General features: G+C 40.9%; 1 protein-coding gene across 1 annotated transcript in view; it reads left to right on the forward strand.

The window, feature by feature from the left end:
* Positions 1 to 19,615, forward strand: part of EMC2 (ER membrane protein complex subunit 2) — a 1,476,345-nt gene that overhangs the window by 182,846 nt on the left and 1,273,884 nt on the right. Inside the window, exon 5 of the mRNA XM_044065735.1 lies at positions 6,320 to 6,377. Within this exon, the coding sequence (XP_043921670.1) occupies positions 6,320 to 6,377 (58 nt within the window). The remainder of the gene's footprint in view (positions 1 to 6,319; positions 6,378 to 19,615) is intronic.

Genomic DNA, 19,615 nt, shown 5'->3' on the forward strand with positions numbered 1-19,615 from the left:
GGCTATCCACCTACCTACATTCTTCCCCAACCCACAGAACAGGGGAGAAAGACTCTTGCATACCTTGGATGTACATAGACAATTACGCTACTACCTGGACAGGACCAAGTCCAATAGAAAAACTGACCAGCTTCTGGTAGCATATGCAACAGGAAAGGAAGGAAAACCAATTTCAAAACAGACAATCTCCAAATGGATAGGAAATTGCATTAGATTTTGTTACTCCTACCATGGAAAGAAAACTCCAGAGAACATCAGGCCTCACTCCACAAGGGCTACAGCCACTACCACAGCTTTCTTACGAGGAGTGGCTACCAAGGACATTATAGAGGCTGCTACTTGGACCTCCGTGCATACATTTGCCAAGCATTACAATTTACCTTTATACTCTAGATCCCGAGCAGGTTTTGCCACTGCTGTTTTGCAAGGGATCCTAACTACACCATAATCTCTCCTTTTTCCTCCTCCCTAGTTTAGCTATGGTATTCTACCCATTTGTAAGGACTGCAGATGCATCCTTGAAGGACATAGTACAGTTTTGTACCTACCATAAATGTAGATGTCCGATAGGAATGCATCTGCAGTCAGGATTACCCACCCACCTTCCCTCTGTGGTACTCCTAGGGTATTTGCCATCCTTCAGCTAGCTTGGGGGGGATCTATTATGGTGTATTTGTTTGTATATATGTACATACATGCTTATTTTATGTGTTTGCTCTCTACTATTTGGAAACATTGGCATTTATCCAAATTTAGCCATCCAAGAGGGCACCTGGCATCTGGGGCAAGAAACACTGAGGAAAATGGCGTCGGCTGATGCCTTTATACCCGAAAAACTGCAGCGATGACGTCGGGTGAAGTGCGACACCAGCCGAAGCCAGACCCAGACTTTGGAATCTGGCCGACCGAAGGGCTGCCTGACGACAGGACAACCCATTTGTAAGGACTGCAGATGCATTCCTATCGGACATCTACATTTATGGTAGGTACAAAACTGTACTTTACGCTTCTTCTTGGACAAAACCAAAGCTTTCACAAAATCTGAGCAATTATTGGTAGCATATGCTGCAGCAGCACAGGGAAAAGCTAATTCAAAACAGACTATTTCCAAATGGATAGGACATTGCATATGCTTCTGCTATACGCACCATGGAAAACCTGTGCCTAACAGCATTAGATCTCACTCCACCAGGACAACAACCACTTCAACTGCCTACCTCAGAGGAGTACCTGCCAAGGATATCTTGGAAGCAGCAACATGGAGTTCTGTGCATACCTTCACCAAGCATTACCATCTGCCTCTATACTCTAAATCCAGAACTGGCTTTGCCTCTGCAGTGCTGCAGGGCCTTATAGCCACCCCTAATGCCTTATAGAACCAACCACCCTACCTCAGTTTTGGGATTCTACCCAAGTGTAATGACTGCAACAGTGTCACATGATGAACATAGTACAGTTTTGTACCTACCATAAATGTAGATGTTCGAGTGTAAACACTGCTGCAGTCCAGATTACCCTCCCTCCTTCCCCTCTTACTGGCTAGTACGTACCTAGTTCCTCTACCTTTTACTACCTATGGGGAGTATTTGCTGGTAGCTGAAAGTATGTTGTTTGCATTTATTATGTATGTTTTATTAGCAATTTGAATTGCCTACCTATCTGGTGCAAGAAAAACTGAAGAAAATGGCGTCGGCTTCATCTTATATACCCCTGTCGCACTGACGTCAGGGAGGAGGTGACAGCAACCGACGCCGTACCAAGACTTTGGAACTCAGGCCGGCTGGGGAACAGCCTGACGGCAGGATAACCCAAGTGTAATGACTGCAGCAGTGTCTACACTCGAACATCTACATTTATGGTAGGTACAAAACTGTACTTTTCCCTGCAAACAAACCCTTCCTTGCTACCCAAAGTGTGCTTAGACTCTAATTTGAATCAATCCATTGACTTACCAGTTTTTTCCCCCAACTGTGGCAACAGGGCAGAGTATAAGTTACACCAGCTAGATGTGTATAGACAATTACGTTTCTATCTAAATAGAACAAAGGTTTTCAGGAAAATCAGACCAGTTATTTGTATAATTTTCAGACAAACAGAAAGGTGCCCCCATATCAAAGGTCACACTTTCAAAATGGCTTACAGATTGCATTACTTTCACTTACAAATCTCAAAATAGAGAACTTCCTGGAAAGGTAGAAAGTCACTCTACAAGGGCTATAGCAACCTCATCTGCCTTTTAGGCGAGGCTACGTATATGCATTCTATTTGTGCAGCAGCAACATGGGTAAGCCCTCATACCTTTATCACTCATTATAAAGTGGATTTGGCCTCCAGGAACAGGGCCTCCTTTGGGACCACTGTTCTGAAGAGTATTTTACCTTGACCCACCCAAGAAAGATGGTGCTAGGGACGCTGTTCTAACAGTAAAGAATGAAGGTGAGATAGGACAACATAACATAAAGAAGTTATGTACTCACCATAATGTTCAATGTTTGTTGTCCATCTCGCCTTAATTCTTTCGTCCCACCCTCTTTCCCCCAGCCTTTCACTCCTGGAGGACCGAGTGTTTCTGATTGGAATATAATGTTCTCTGACTCTCTTCATTAGTCTGTTTTTGACATGTAAATAGTTTACTGACAGCAGGTTTGATATCTGCAAACAAGATCTGGGTAATCCTCCCTAAGCATGATGTGATAGGGCTACAGCCACGAGCTGGTGGAAGTCCTCAAGCTTTTGTATAGGCTGAGTTGGAACCGATGATCGATTCCGAACACAACCAGTAAAGAATGAACGCGAGATGGGCAACAAACATGGAACGTTATGGTAAGTACATAACTTCTTTTTTTTCCCTACCTGGACAATTTGCTTTTCCAGGCTTAATCTCCACAGACCCTATTTCTTCATCCTCAAGTTCACTCTCAACCTCCAGCTGCAACTGGGGTTTACAGACAATTTCAAAAAGTCTCCCCTTCTGCCCACTCAAGACCCAGTTTTCCTCGATTGTAGTTTAGATGCAAACATTCAGGCCTTCCTGCCCCAGGAGAAGGTGCAGAGCCTCACAGCTTACTTCGTATTCCTTTTACCTGTCAAGGTTTGCTCTGGATTGAAGAGCAATCTGTTTATTTTCAGAACACTGCAACTGGGAAAACATGCTCCTTCTCTGTTAAGCAGCAACACTGGATTTGGTATGTAAATTAGAAGGGTACAAGCAATTAAGCTGGAATTTTTTTTTTCTTTGCGGGGGTCTTATTTTCTGAAATACATTATGAAAGCCTAATCTTCTCTTGTTTGGCAAAAAGGATTGCATTGACTGCTTTTAAGAGGCTCATATCCATGGTTAATGTAACCAGTCACCATTCTTCTCCCTAATGAAAACAGGCTTTTTTATATGCAGAGGAGGTAGTCACTTAGAGCCACACTGGGTGACTCCCACTTTTTGAAAAAAAATACATACATCAAGAGAAACAGCCTATAGTGGAAATAAGCCACAGTGCTTGTTTGTTTTACAGAGTTTATGGGTGTGCCCAAGTAGGAGGAAAATGTATGTACAGTTTGTGTCCATAGAGTCAAAATCCACCAAGTGATGAACTGCAGACTGTACAAAACCTTGGATCTTCTTTGATCAGAAACAAATTGTGCCTGTGGTGTAAAGTGTACAGCAGTGTGGAGTGAAGCCTTGAGATAACAAATTTCACTGTAGTTCATATTAAAGAAATGTTAAATGCAGACCGGGTGGCTAGAACATGTATACCTGATGGTTTTGGGGTGCGTACAGTAAGGGGGCAGGGGAGTGTCTCTTGTCTCAGAGCATCTTTATGCAGTGTTCTGGTCTGGGGTCTTCACTGTCAAGCGTCTTCCTTTGTCTAACAGCTAGTGAGGGCTCTGTTGTTTGGATTCTTCCTCCCTTCAGGTTCCAGGTGGTGAAGTCAGTGCAAAAGTGGGCTAGATAGCTCTGTGCCTGGCTAAATGAAGGGCTAGAAACAGAGAGGCAGTAGTGCCCTGAAGCTGGGGCTGTAGTTTAGATAATGTAAGAGGCTGATGTACTCAGTCTTTGGATGTTGGCTGTCATTCAAACTACGAAGCTAGTTTTTGCCCCTTTTTCTCAATCCTAACAACAAAAGGAAACCCGAAGCCCCAAACAAGTAGGAAAAAAAAATTTTCATACGTCTGAAAGTTGCTGTCTGTCTCTACACTCCACGAGACCTCAAGAAAACAGATGGTCTGTACCAAGGTAGATTAAGTGTTAATGTACAAAGCTACTGTTTGGTGCCCTTTTCTTAACCACATTGAAGAAAAATAACTCCCGGGTCTCAAATGAGCATTACAATGCACTTTCAAACTCCTGATAGTTGCTGTTTAAATTTGTACACATCTTGAGATCACAAAAATACAGCATGAGTAACATATTTCCTGTGTTATTAGTTCACCAGACAGACTGCACCAAGGTACATACAGTGATCTACAGATCCACTTTCTTGCTTAGATTTTTCTTTAAATTAACAGCAACAGTTAGGGATTTAATTACTGATTTTTGTCCATATCCTGGGTCAAAAAGTATTTGTGTTTCAGCTGTATGAGATATGGTTTAGTTTCCTGAGTGCAAGCACACTTTTGATGGAAATACTTGAGTTTAGACTATGGTGGTAGTTGTCGTCCACCCTGATCTGCTGGCTTATCTCCATTTTTTTAAGAATGTTCTTTTTCTTTCCTTTGAGGGGGACATGTAGTGAGCTCATCTAGGATATGGAAGTAAGAACTTCCATGTTCAGAGGAATCATGGCAGTGTTTGGTTATTTGGTTTTTGAGGATCTGGAGTCTGATGTCAGAGAGGTGGTATGCCGCCAGATTTTGAACTTGTTCACAGTTTTCCCTATAAAAAAAAAAAAACAACTGCAACCATTATACTCTGTGTGGTTTATTACATACCTCATGTTGCAATTACCAGAACAAGTGCTGTTGATTTTTCTCCTGAGTACTGGGCAAGAGTAGTAATTTTGTTGCTCATGTAGTTACACTAAGGGCAAAAAGGAGGTCCACAAGACTTGGTATGCATTTGCACTCTATACTCCCTGATGTTTCTGGCTGCCTTGGAAAAAAAGGAATGGGATCCCAGGAGTTTTTCCAGCTGATTGTTCTCTGTAATTAACACCCAGTGGTCGGTTATGATCTTTCTGATTGATTGTAATCCACTGTAAAAGTGAGAGCCGTGCTTCTTTTTCATTTGTCCTCATGTGGGTCCATGTATTGGTTTGTGTGGAGCCCTACGAGTCTCTTGGGGGGGACCCTCAAAATAGGTACCCTTCCCTCCTTTAAAGTTCTGTTGTGGTCGAGGATGAAATTCGGCAATCTGTTGCAGTATCCCCTAGCCAGGAAGTCTTGTTGTAGGCAGCCATTGATTCTGTTTTCAGGATCTAAAAATCTGGAAGGGGAGTTGGGCTGTCCTTGTGTATTTTCTCACGCTTTAGGATGTTGCGAATGATGGAATCCTACTGGGTTTTTGTTTATGCCTAAGGAGGATCCCAGTCTGCTTGAGAATGGCATCCTTTAAAACATTTTGCATTTAAATTTGCAACATAGGAGCTCTAAAACTTGCAGCAAAGCTTATGAGAATGATTTACTTATATTAGACAGTGTAACTATTGAGACGACTGCAGCAAATTAATTCTGTGAATTCACAAAAAGCCTCTGCTTCAGTGTCAGAAGCAGAAGGCTGAAAACAGTAATTCAGTGAAAGTGATATATTTTTTAAGCTTCATTGATGTAGGACTATTACAAATGAGTATGCATTTATTGTAGGTTCTTTAACAAGGGTTTGCTGTAAAACAGCACTGGTGTTTTTAAATAATTCCAAATATTATGTGGGAGTGTTGTTGAAATCCTTTAAGCCTACTTTTGATGAGAGGCTGCTTTGCAGTTTCTCTGTATCACATGCTTGCTGCTGTATTTTTTTAGAATGGTATCAGGTTGAATTATTGATAGAAACTGGTGGTGCATGATGTTCACTAATAGCCTTACAGTCAGCATTAGGTTGTTGGCTGCCTGCGCCATCATCTAAGCAGTATATGCCTTTTGAATTGCTTTGGCTGGATCCAAGCTAGTTTCTTTGGCAAGAATGTTACCCTGTTTGTACATTGTTTATTAAGTTTGTTTATATTTCCATTGGATCTATTATATCCTTCCTGCTGAGGACATGATGAAGAATAGCTTTAGACATCTGCTAGCAAATCAGGACATTTCTGACAAATTTTAAACAAATTATTGTGATTTGACTGTGATATTTTTTCTGTACACTAAAATAAGTGCTTGCATTTTAAAACAGGTATAGTGATGCCATTAAGGAATATGATGCAATCTTACAGGAAGATTCTACTAATACTGTGAGTACTGTGTTCTTTGATTGTATGTCTTAATGAAGAGATCAGATTGGGTATATTTGAATCTGGTAGTCATAAGCATCAAATGGCTCATAAAACATTTGGTGTTAATCTGCTAGTTCCTTTAGCATCCAGAACCTGTCATAGTTAAGCAATGCCGGATTTTGTTTACAAGATAATTTAAGTATGTGTTGGCTTGAGAAAGGGCTATTGCTGTTGGCTGCACTACTGAACTTTGCTCAACAGGTGTTAAGTCTCTCTGATATGTTAAGATCCTGTTGATACTTTTCTAGGTACTTGGCAATGGTTGGAGGGCTGTTCTCCCTAATGTGACTCACCGGTTTGTAGTATAAAAGTGCGAATTCCTCCACAGGCTTGAGATTTTGTGCCTGTTAGTCCTTAACAGGTCTTGTGGTGCAATACACTTTTCGATGTAATCATTAATATAAAACTTAAATCAGACTGTTTCTACTTAATAATTTTTCAGGTAGAAATGATCCTTTGCAGTGTCTTTGTCTTTTTGTTAATTTAAGAAAGCTCACCAAGATTACACAAACTACCAATTCAGTGCTATATAGAAATAAATGTTAGAATTTATGTCTTTGAGGAAAACTATCATTTTATTAATGCCATTTAAAAACAAGGAGGGGAAATGCATGTGTTTGTGCTGGCCCAAAAGTCCTTCCATTTCAGTTGTATATTTTCATTATCCAGTGAGTTTGTCCAGATTTTTAGAATTTGTAATGAATATGTATTTATTGTGGTTGTGATGTCTTTATGTATACACGTGATTTAGCTTGTCTGGCTTGGATGTAGAACAGATACTTCGTGGGTGAACCTGGAATATTGGGAAGAGGAGGTAATAGCAATACATATTTTGAAATATCTGTTAGACCTAGGTTTAATTGCACCCTCCATAAGACTAAGTTTTATGGCAGTTTAAATTTTTGTAACCTCTGTTTGTCAATGAATGGCACTGTAAGAATTTTCCTGAGGGTGTTTAAATGGTATTTTCTGTGTCTCATACTAAGGGAGTTTGAGTTGTTGGGAAAATTAGTGTATTCCAAGATTTTAGATAACTAAGGAGATATACTTACCATGTAATATAGCCTGGAACCCAGAAGCTTTAAGCCACCTTTTTTTTCTTTTAGTTCTGGCTAATATGTATTGATTTAGCTTATGACCCTTGTAGTTATGGTTGAGGATCCCTTTAAATTCAGAGCTCAGGTTTTTTTTTTTTTTGGTGAAGGACTTGTTCTTTAAAAAGTAATAACCTGGAGAATATGTCCGATTTTGTAATTGACACCCCTGCCAGAACAGCTGGAAGTTTTGCATTTATTTTTATTTTTGTGCACTTATTTGCCCTTGCTGTCCACCAGTTATTCATCCCTCCTTCAACCAGTTGGACCATTCATTCCTCTATTACGAGTGGTTTAATATTCTTTAATTTATTTTCTGTTCCTCTGCATTTGGCCAGGTAAGGTACTCAGAGGCAGCTGTGCAGTGGGTTGACATCACTGGCAGTAACGCTCAATTACATGAGGCTGTTCCCAGAAAGAAACATGTCAGACCATCCTCCCTGGTTTCACCAGCTATGGTTATGCTTATGCATGATCCCTGTGAGTATTCACACCTCCTCTTCCTCTCTCTGACAGAGGTATGCAGGCTCTGCCCAGATCCTCTAGGTCTGGGGCAGCTAACCGAACCTCACAGTCCAGGGTTTTTAGTTATGGCTTCATCCTTCTCTGCCACTGAGAAAGGCATCCTTGTCATGTGATTGGAGTAGAACATTCTTCAGTGTGTTAAGTTTTGTTTAAATCTAGTGTCCTGGAGAAGTTCAGCAGCATAAATGATTTGTTTTCATGGCTGTAATAGATGCGCAGATATTTCAGATGAGAGAGAGAGACTGACACACACCAGGATCTCATTTAACTTATCTTGATGTAAATATTGTGGATTAATACCAAGAAGCCATTGTATCAACTTATCTAAATTTGGCTTATAGTTTGACACTTCTCTTAGTAGTGAAATAGAAATATATATGGGGGGGGGGGGTTGATGCATGGCAGAATATTATCTAAAATGCAATAATGTGAATTTTCAGCTCCATTGTACTTGATTCAAGTTGTATATGAGTAGTTTACAGTAAAGTAGAAGAGAGGTTCAGGGGATACGTTAAATATGATAAAAGAGAGCATCCTTGTCTAGTACCAGTGGCCATTTAAACTGGGGGTGATATATTTTCTGTGTATCTATACCTTGGTCAGTACTACATAATATAAAGCCTTTGAATATATGTAATCAGACAGAAGTCGAAGACTTCTTGTAGCTTACTGATTAAATTGATTAACAGTATTGGGTGTGTCTAGAGAGAAAATGCTTTCTTGTCAAATTCCAATTTATGATGTACTTGTGTCTGTAAGCTCATGTTGTTATCCTGAGTTTGACAGTTTTCCATGGAAGTTTGAGATTTAATCTGAACATATGTGTTTATAGTCATGTTCAATGGATCCAAACCGGTTTTGGAAGTCATGTATAATGATAGTCATGTAGGGGAAAATTTTTAATGTAATTGTGAGGTTACTAAAATTGGACTAAAGGATAAAATGGTGCTAAAATAAACTTATAACCAAGTAGAAAGCACCACAGTCGAGCTGGATATAGGCAACGGTTTATTCAGTTCTAAACACCGAACACAAAGTGGGTCTTTTCACTTTGTGTTCGGTGTTTGGAACTGAATAAACTGTTGCCTATATCCAGCTCGACTGTGGTGCTTTCTACTTGGTTATAAAATTGGACTAAGCCTAGTTTTAAATTTCTTGTAAAAAGGTAAAATAAACTCATCTGGTGTTGATGCTTTTCCTGTTTATGCTAAAAACTTTGGTAGAGTTGTATCCTTATTCATTATATCCTGAGTTTAAGGAGATAATGTTGGATCTCTGAACTTAACTTACTTTGTGATAATGTCTTGGTTTATGTGTGGGTGGAGTAAAATGTCTAGCTTGTAATTCTGTGATATATGTACTTTATGGTCATCAAAGTTGTATCAAATGCTTAAGTTAAGTTGACTTGTACTGTTCTGTAAATCCCTGATTGCTATTTCTACCCCTATTTTTGATATCCAGTGAGGTATGAGATATGCATAACTTCTATTCACTGGCCAGTGCAGTGCTCCCTTCATATAGTAGAGTTACATTTAGTTGCTGTTGTGTTTATTTAATTTAATGTGAAATAGCATATGGGAGTGATCTGATAGGATCCTTGCTTCAGTTTTTAAGTCTTGTATTTCTGGACTCGAGGGATCTAGCCAGTCATATTAGCTTGTTATTTTGCATTTTTTTAATCATAATGCTATACCTGCTAAAACAAATTGTCTGAAATCAAATGTGTATGCTGGGATTTTTGCATTCAGGTTCTAGTGAAGTTGAAATACCTGTGACAAATTTCATTATCTTGATAGCCATTTCCACTCTGGTTAAATGTTACCTTGCCAAAACTGTATGTCCAGATACAAAAGCTCATACAAGGAATGAAAGAATTGCTCTGTACTGCTCCTAGAATCCATTAATTTTTTCCCATAATTACAATATTTAGAAAAATTTCCAGACATACAGTACACTTTTTTGAAAAAAAAAATGTGGGTTAAAATTATAAACCCTGCAAAGGGGTAAAGAATAGAAAATAATTGTATGTGACCGTTATATTTAGTCAGTCAATGGAAATATTTAAATTTGGTGAAGATGTAGATGTACATGTACAGTAACAAATTTGTGAAATGTGTATGATTCTTGAGTGTGATGCATGAAGCGCCTTGTACTGTAAAGTGAGGGAAGCGAGTTAGTCACAAAATTAATTTCACTAATTTTGTAGCACCAGATATTGGTGTAGAACATTAACTAGGCCTCAACATATTTTATATTCTTTTTTTTAATTATTTCCTGTTCATTTCAGAGGTCTACAGTAGTTGTTTAAGTTGTCTGTTGAATAGACTGACTATTAATAGCTTTTTATGAGTAGTTTGTCTCGTGTTTTCTATTACTGTAGTTGTGAAGTATTTTTCAATGATTTTATGTAGTACTGTATATTTTTTTATTAGTTTAATGGTTTGTGAAGGCCTGTGTTAAGATAAGTTAGTTTTATAGTTTGTTAGTTTTTAGTTAGCTTAAACCCTTTTACTGTTGACCATTTTCCAGAAGACTGTTCCTGAATTATGGACTATTTTTGGCTGTTTTTCTTCCCTATTTATAAATACACATATCACCAAAAGGGTTTGATATTTTCTCATGAAATTTTCAAGTAATGTTGCTGATATAATTACCCGTAAAATATTTTGGTACTTGTGTGTTATCACAACCAAATTCCTGACACAAGAAGCGTCTGATTTCCTTCTGGTGCTAATATCGGTAAGTGTAATTAAAACACACACACACACACACACACACACACACACACACACACACACACACACACACACACACACACACACAAATATTATACAGGCGCACTTATAACTGTGATATTTTCTAAGTGTATGTTATTGTTTGCTTACACTGCCTACATGTCATATCACTGAGTTTGCCGATCAGATCCTTTTAAAAATGTCCATTCCATCAAGCTGGTTTACAAATGGGATTGCATCCTGTCTTACTTGTTGTGGATGATGATGATGATGATGATTATTATCATTACCATTCTCAAAATTTCTGATGATGTTTACTGTTTATTAAGCAGGCAAGAGCAGTTGTCAGATTAACTGTTTTCCTGTGTGTGCGTTTTTCAGAAAACAATGTCATATTTCCCATTAGTGTTTCTGTCCTGGCATGACATGGCAATGAAATAAAGTATTATTTTTCTGTGTCATATCTTGTCCTAATGAGCTTCAGACTCTTTTGAAATATTTTCTTTTATACAGTCTGTGACTTTTTGGATTTTCCAAGTACAATATTTAAAGACTCTTTTGCTGAACAGTGGTCTAATTATACCACTTGTTTATTTGTAACTTATAATTCTGTTTGCTTTCTTTATTAAAACCTAAAGAGTCGGCAAGTTAAGTGAGACTCAGTAAAGTTATATCAGTGATTTGAAAAGGGTCCGTAACTTGTGGTAACTCATGCACTCAGTACCCATGTTCTGTTGGGTTCCTGTTGAATTGTCAGCAGCTTAGGCTGTTGAATGCTTAATCATTAACACCTAAGCGTCGAATGCTTACAATAGTGAACAGCCACATCATCAGATTCTCTCCTTGGAAAAGAATTTGCGTGGCCATTATCAGGGATTTGCCCTTTCCCCAATGTAGAGCAATCTCGGAGTTCGTGTATTTAGTTAGGGGGTGTGGGGGGGCATAGCCCCCCACTATGTTTGGGTGCGTTTGTTTATTTTGTTTACAGACGGCCACCCAAATTCTTTCCCGAGGAAAGTATTCGATGATGTGGCTATTCGCTATTGTTAGCTTTTGATGCTTAGGTGTTGATGTTTTAGGATTCGACAACCTAAGCTGTCAATGTTATGATATAGACGCGTTCTGTCAGACCCCATACCGATGACCATTTGTCAGGAACCGCTACAGTGAGTCACGAAATAAGGAGACTAAATAGCCAGAAGATTGGAGTTGTAGTAAGAGATGCCATTCTTGGAATATTGCCTTTTCTCCGACGTATGTCGATCTCGGAGTTGAAATATATACGAATTACAGCACCTTCGAAATCTGGTTGCGATAATACATAAATACCAATATTTTCCCAAGGATTCCGAAGTGCTGTGGCCATAGCCAGGAGAACACTGTTTACAGTGCATGTGTCATGAGCTCATAGGCTTATTGATAATGCATGTGGCCAGGCCATTGTGTGTAGTGAGCAGCTTCTTGTTATGGTAGTAGAAGGGGACCAATGGGAAGATTGTGTTAGACTAACCCAAGGTCAGATTAAAATGCAATCTGCTGTTGTAAACATTGACAGTGCACAAGCATGTGGATTAGAACTCATGAAACCTTAAGCATAGATCATAATACTAAAGTGCTGATATGTTGTTGTAACTCAAGGCAACAGATGTGCAGTAAAATGTTTTATGGAAGGAAAGGTAGAATGCCCAGGGGTGGAGTATGGAGGTGATTTAGTACAACAGACACTGACAGAAAAGTTCAAAGTGTCACTCACACTGAAAGTGGCAGGGAAGTATGCATCGGGGGAATGTTATACACTTGCATTATGGTAGCAGACAACAAAAGACAGGCGTCAAGGGATTTGGAGCCTGTACCCTCTTCAGTGGTATTTTATCAAACACTACATTAACAAGTTGAACTATAAAAACAATCGCACTGAAGGTGTCAGTGAAACATATATCAGTGGAATATCACACATTTGTAGAAAAGAAGCAGAAACAAAAGACTTGTCTCAAGGAATTTGAGCCAATTAGCCACTTCAGTGATACTGCAGTAACAAGCTGAGGTGTGGAAGCAGTCACATTGAATGTGTCGGGTAGACACAGGTCCTGGGGAATGTTACACATTTGCAGAATGGAAGCAGAAAGTGAAAAACAAACATACAACTCTGAGGAGATTAGAACCTTCCACCCAGTGCACTGACACTGTAAAGATCACTTCATGAACAAATGGAGTCATGGAAGCAGTCAGAGTAAAGGCATTAGACTTACCTATTTCATATTTAACCAGTACAGCTACTACTTCACAGTCTCTATCCAATTATCATCTACACCACTTCACTACTATCTCTTTCTCCATTTTACCTGGACCTCCTCAATGCTCCTTCATAATTTCTAACCATCTTCATCCTATAATTACTTTACTGTCTCCTACTCAATGTCTGTTTCCAGCTGAGTTCATTTGAAAGTAACTAGACTCTTATAAGCTTGCTGTATTTTTTGTTTAACTGTCATGATGTTCATCATGCATACAGCTGCAGTCATAACAGATGGGTTCTCCTGCCGTCAGGCGGGTCCTCGGTCGGCCGAATTCCAAAGTCTAGGTCCGGCGTCGGTTGTCGTCGCTTCTTCCCTGACGTCAGTGCGACAGGGGTATAAAAGAACCAGCCGACACCATTTTCTTCAGTCTTTCTTGCCGCGCGGTGCCCGAAGCAGAAGCAGTTCGCAAGTGCTGGTCGGCCAGCTCCTGAAATTACGAAAATTTTACAACCGAAGTCTTCTTGAAAGCTAAGTACCCCGTTGGGGAAACTTTTCTTGCCTCAGACCGATGTCAGACAAAGTTAATAATTGTATTTCTTGTGGGAAGCAAATACCGCATAAGGATTTTCATTCCCTCTGCATTCCTTGCTTAGGCCCAGACCACGACGTCTCGGTCTGACGTTTTTGTGCTACATTCAACAAACGCACCATTAAGCATCGGGCGGAGTTCGCCCAGCACTATTTTGGCAAAAAATTTAACTATATTATGTCGTCGGATACTCCGACTCCAGTTTTGTCTAAAAAACGCAAAGATAAGGGCTGACACACGAGGTCCGCGGCCTCTACCGATACCACGCCAAAGCCGACTACAGGTGATCCGGTTTTCAGCGAGGCGCCTACGCAGCCCCTGCCTAACGACGACACTTCATTGGCGGTGTCTTCAGTGCCCTAGGTCGCAGGCTCCTCGGCCCACACCCCGACTACAGATACCGAAGCCACTCTTGGTGGTGAAACTCAAAATGTAGACAGGTCTGCCTCCTCTCAAGGTGTCTTCAGACCTTCCTCTTCTTTTTCCATCAAGGCTTTCACTAAGTCTAAAGCAGCCATGCATTCTAAGAGACCAGCTACACAGGACCCTTCTCCAGGCCCCATGCCTAAAAAACAGATGCTTAAAATGGCTGAGGATTTAATTACTCTGATCAGGGGTTCTCAACCCCCCCCCCCGAACAAAAGGCCCAGAGTGGAGGAAGAATCCCCCTCCTCTGACCAGGCCTCCATTATTTCAGAGCACTCTGATGAACAGGAACATTCTTACTCCCCTTTTGAAGATTCTGATGCAGAGGAGTCAATTCCCTCTGTATCCCCTCCAGAGGATTACTCATTTGGGGAAACCTTGCGTACCTCAAGGGAACACTTCCACTGGGAAGGCCAAGAGTATTCAGATTCCAAGAAAAGGCTTAGGGATTTTCTCTTGCTACCTCAGCACAGGCCTCTGGCTATACCTCCTGTCTTAGACATACTAGATGTGTATTCGGAGGCCTGCCTTAACCCGGATTCTTTATCTCCAGCCTCAGTCAAGCCTGACAGGTACTACCGGGTTCCTGACTCACACCAATTTCTATATAAAAGCCATGTGGCTGACCCTGAAACTATCTCACAGGGGCCCAAGGGAATTAAGGCCTCCACTGCTAAAAATCCATTACATTCCGAGAGAGATTCCAGATCTTTAGAAAGGTGGGGAAAAAAAGTATACACCTCGGCCACCTTAATCATGAGGGCATTAAACTGCCAGTTCCATATGTTAAAGTACCAACAGTTTCTGTTATCACAGTTGAGAAGCAAAATGTCACAACCTGAACAACCAGACTTGAAGGAGTTGCAGGATTTGATGCATAGTGCAGAACAAGTGGTTAAACATACCTTGCAATGTGGTTTTGATGCTCTAGAGGCCTCATGTAGAGCTGCTGTTACAGGATCAGTCATACGTAGACATGCCTGGCTCAAGGAGCAAACCTTACCAGATCATGTCAAAGCTAAATTACTAGATGCCCCTCTACAAAAGGATGTATTATTTGGTGTTAAAGCTGAAGAGGTATTAAAGAAAATGGAGGAAAAGGCTAAATCAATGCAAACAGTGAAAGATTTTCTACAGGTACAACCTCCACGTTTCAGTAGAAATTGGCCTTCCAAAAATTGGTCCTTTCCAGCCACGGACAGACCCCAAAGAGGTAGATACAGGCGCCCGAGGGGCAGAGGGCAATCTCAAGGATCGTTTAGAGGCAGACAATGGCAAGCTCCTACACAAAGAGGTGGTGAGGATAGTTCGCAGCCATTCAGAAAGCAAGTCAAATGACTTTCCCCTTTGCATGCCAAGCAAGGCTCAAATGGCAGCACCCTTAGGCGGAAAACTGGCATTATTTTCGAAAAATTGGCATATTGTCACAAAAGACAAATGGATCCTGGACATTATAAACAGAGGCTACAAATTCCATTTTCACACCCTTCCAAAAAATGAGCGGCATGCCAAACCTGCCACACAATCAAAGGGCAGAGGCACAAAGACAAATTTCAGATCTCATGGACATGAAAGCTATTCAAGAGGTACCTACTCAAGAACAAGGTCAAGGTTTTTATTCCAGACTATTCCTGGTACCAAGGAAGGGAAAAGATTGGAGACCTATTTTGGACCTATCCATCCTAAACACATTTTTACTCGTACCAAAATTCAAGATGCTCACATTACAGCAGCTTCTTCCCATGCTGGGCAAGGAGTCTTGGCTGGTAACAGTGGACCTCAAGGAGGCATACCTGCATGTCCCAATCAGACAAAATTGCAGAAGATACCTCAGATTTCTTGCAGGTTCAACCCATTATCAATTCTCTGCATTGCCCTTTGGCTTATCTGCTGCCCAGAGTATTCACGAAATGCCTGGCATCAGTAATTGCCTACTGCAGACTTCAAGGGATACAAATATACCCATATTTGGACGACTGCCTGATCCAAGCGGACAGCAAGCACATACTTCTGAAACATCTGGCTTTTGTAATAATGTTGTTGAATTCTCTGGGATACACAGTCAACAAAAAGAAATCAAGGCTAATACCCTCTCAGAAAATAATTTTCCTGGGTGCCAACTTGGACACAAACACCCAGATGGCCTACCTCATGCCAGAGAAACAGGGGCAACTAACTCAATACTTCAGAAAACTAGCAAATTTCACCAGGCTGACTGCATGGAAAATCCTGCAGGCTCTGGGATTCATGGCATCTTGCATCCTACTAATCCCATGTGCAAAGCTGCATATGAGGAAACTTCAATGGTATCTGAAAAAACTATGGTCTCAACACAGCCACAGTTTGGAAGCAATAATACCACTAATTCCATGTCTTCAAAAGGAATTTCTGTGGTGGGCTCAAGCATGCCAAACAAGCACAGGTCTCCCATTCTGCAAGCCTCAAGCAAATCAAGTCATCACAACAGATGCCTCGGACTACGCCTGGGGGGCGCACATGACAGATCGGTGCATTCAGGGCAAATGGTCCCAAAAAGAAAAGCACCTTCACATCAATCAAAAGGAAATGCTAGCAGTAATAAATGCTATTATAGCTTTCAAAGACCTTCTGCATCCAGGTCAACAATTGATAAGGACAGACAACACCACAGTAATGTGGTACATAAACAAACAGGGAGGAACCCATTCATACCCCCTATGCAGGCTGGCCATGTCACTGTGGAACATGGCTCTGGAATTACAAATCGAACTTCAAGCACAGTACTTGCCAGGCAAGGAAAACTCGCTGGCAGACAACCTAAGCAGAAATATGACAGATCCACACGAATGGAAGTTGCATCCTCAAGTTTTTACAGAGATAATACAAGCATGGGGAAGGCCAGACATAGATCTCTTTGCCTCCGACAAAAATCACCAATTGACAAAATTCTGCTCAAGAACTTTTCATCCACAGGCCTGGAGAGTGGACGCTCTCTCTTTCAGTTGGACAACAATGACAGTTTATGCCTTTCCGCCTCTTCCTCTGCTGCCCAAAGTTCTATTAAAAACCAGAGCAGACAGACCAAAGATGATTCTCATTGCTCCAGACTGGCCAAGACAGCACTGGTACCCACTCCTGAGGAGCCTGACGCTTTCCCCACCATGGACCCTACCTCTAATGCCTCTTCTTCTGACTCAGCACAGCTTCAGAACTCTTCACAGTCAGCTGAAAACACTCAATCTGGCCGCATGGAAGATTCCTTAACATCACAACAGACCCTACTCTCCAAGGAGGTGCAGGATGTCATTTTGGAGGCCAGAAGGCCGTCTACTAGAAAAGCTTACTCCGCAAAATGGAAACTGTTTTGTGCCTGGAATGAGAAAAAGGGCCAGAATCCTGGAAAACTGAAATTACCTCAAATATTACAGTATCTAGCTGAGCTGCTAAGCAGTGGACTTTCATTTTCCTCCATCAAAATCCATGCCTCAGCCATTTCTGCAGAATACAACACTGATCCACCTTTATTCTCTCACCCCCTCTTAAGACAGATCCTCAGAGGGGCTAAGAATATAAAACCCCCAAGGAAACAACCAATACCTGCTTGGGACCTCAATTTCATCCTAGAAAAGCTGACCTTGCCTCCTTTTGAGCCAGCTGCCTCAACAGATTTGCAATATTTGTCCTGGAAAACAGCTTTCCTTCTGGCTATCACCTCAGCTCGCAGGGTATCGGAACTACAAGCCCTCATGGCTGTGCAGCCTTTTATTATCTTCCATCAGGACAGAGTTTCCTTACGAACCAACCCGTCCTTTATGCCAAAGGTGGTATCCAGGGTAGCTTTGAATCAGGCTATCCACTTACCTACCTTTTACCCCAATCCTCAAAACAAAGGGGAAAGACTACTACATTCCTTGGACATCCACAGACAGCTGCGTTATTATTTGGACAGAACAAAGCCTTTAAGAAAAACAGAACAGCTCTTTGTGTCCTATGCTATAGGAGTTCAAGGGAAGCCAATTTCCAAACAGACAATCTCAAAATGGATAGCCCACTGCATACGCTTTTGTTACTCTTTTCATGGTAAAACTGTACCTGCAGGCATCAGATCTCACTCCACAAGGGCCACAGCTACCTCTGCAGCTTTCCTCAGAGGAGTTCCTACCAAAGATATTTTGGAAGCAGCCACTTGAAGTTCTGTGCATACCTTCTCCAAGCACTACCACCTACCATTATACTCCAAAACTAGAGCAGGCTTTTCCACTGCAGTCTTGCAGGGCATCCTGGCTCCTCCTAGTTCCACCTAGTGCCTACCACCCCTTTCTTAGCTTTGGGATTCTTCCCATCTGTTATGACTGCAGCTGTATGCACGATGAACATAGTACAGTTTTGTACCTACCATAAATGTAGATGTTCGAGTGCTAATACAGCTGCAGTCCAGGTTTCCCTCCCTCCTTCCCCTCTTGGGACAGGCCTGTTGGCTAACACCTCCTCATACAACCTGATTGGGGAATTCATTTATGGTGTATTTGCTTGCAACTACTGTATTTTGATTATATTGCATTGCTTTATTACATAAATTTATGTATTGCCTTCCTTCTGGGGGCACCTGACATCTGGGGCAAGAAAAACTGAAGAAAATGGTGTCGGCTGGTTCTTTTATACCCCTGTCGCACTGACGTCAGGGAAGAAGCGACGACAACTGACGCCGGACCTAGACTTTGGAATTCGGCCGACCGAGGACCCGCCTGACGGCAGGCGAACCCATCTGTTATGACTGCAGCTGTATTGGCACTCGAACATCTACATTTATGGTAGGTACAAAACTGTACTTTTTCATTAACTGCCATATCATAACTGTTCTGTGTTTATTCATTTACTATCGTATGTACATTTACTCTTCTATACATGTACATTTATTATTTTTTGATTGCGGCATATCATTACTAGTCTATCAATGCATTTACATGTTTTATATAAATCTTGTTTAATTGCTTTCTACTCATTTTTTTAAATGGAGTATTTCTTCTTGAGCCTCTGCTGAGAGTGGGACTTGTGCCCAGTCACACTTCCCTGGTTAACAAAAGCAATTGATACATAAATAACTAAATATTTGACAACTACTGTGCAGTAACACTCAGCTGATTTGCTTGATTGATGTCAGCTGAGGACACTATATGTAGGACACAATATTAATTGGGCTTCACTGTTGCTATAAAATAAGCAATGCTATATCTCATCAGTTGTACATGGACATCAGTAGTGCTATCTGTGGCCTGTCACTCACAATATGACCACAAAAAGATAAATGATTTAGAAGTTGGGTATGTATATGGTGTTATTTCTTGACCAGATTAAAGGCTGGAAATGGGAGTGTAGGAAAGGGATGAAAAAGGAAAGCAATAAGAGAGTAGAACAGAAGGTGAGCAAATAAGGAATGAACAGTTAAAGCTGGGGTAGGAGGCATATATGTTTTGTGGTTCAGGTGCCCATTTTGTAAAAGGAAGGAAGGGAAGTTAGTGTAAAGTAACGGGTAGGGAATTTAGCAGGAAAAGACAGATATGACTGACATGGTATGGTTAACACAATGGTGAAGGAGACATTAGACAGAGGG

This window comes from Protopterus annectens, chromosome 3.part0, assembly GCF_019279795.1.
Source record: "Protopterus annectens isolate FY-2018-M chromosome 3.part0, PAN1.0, whole genome shotgun sequence".
NCBI lineage: Eukaryota > Metazoa > Chordata > Ceratodontiformes > Protopteridae > Protopterus > Protopterus annectens.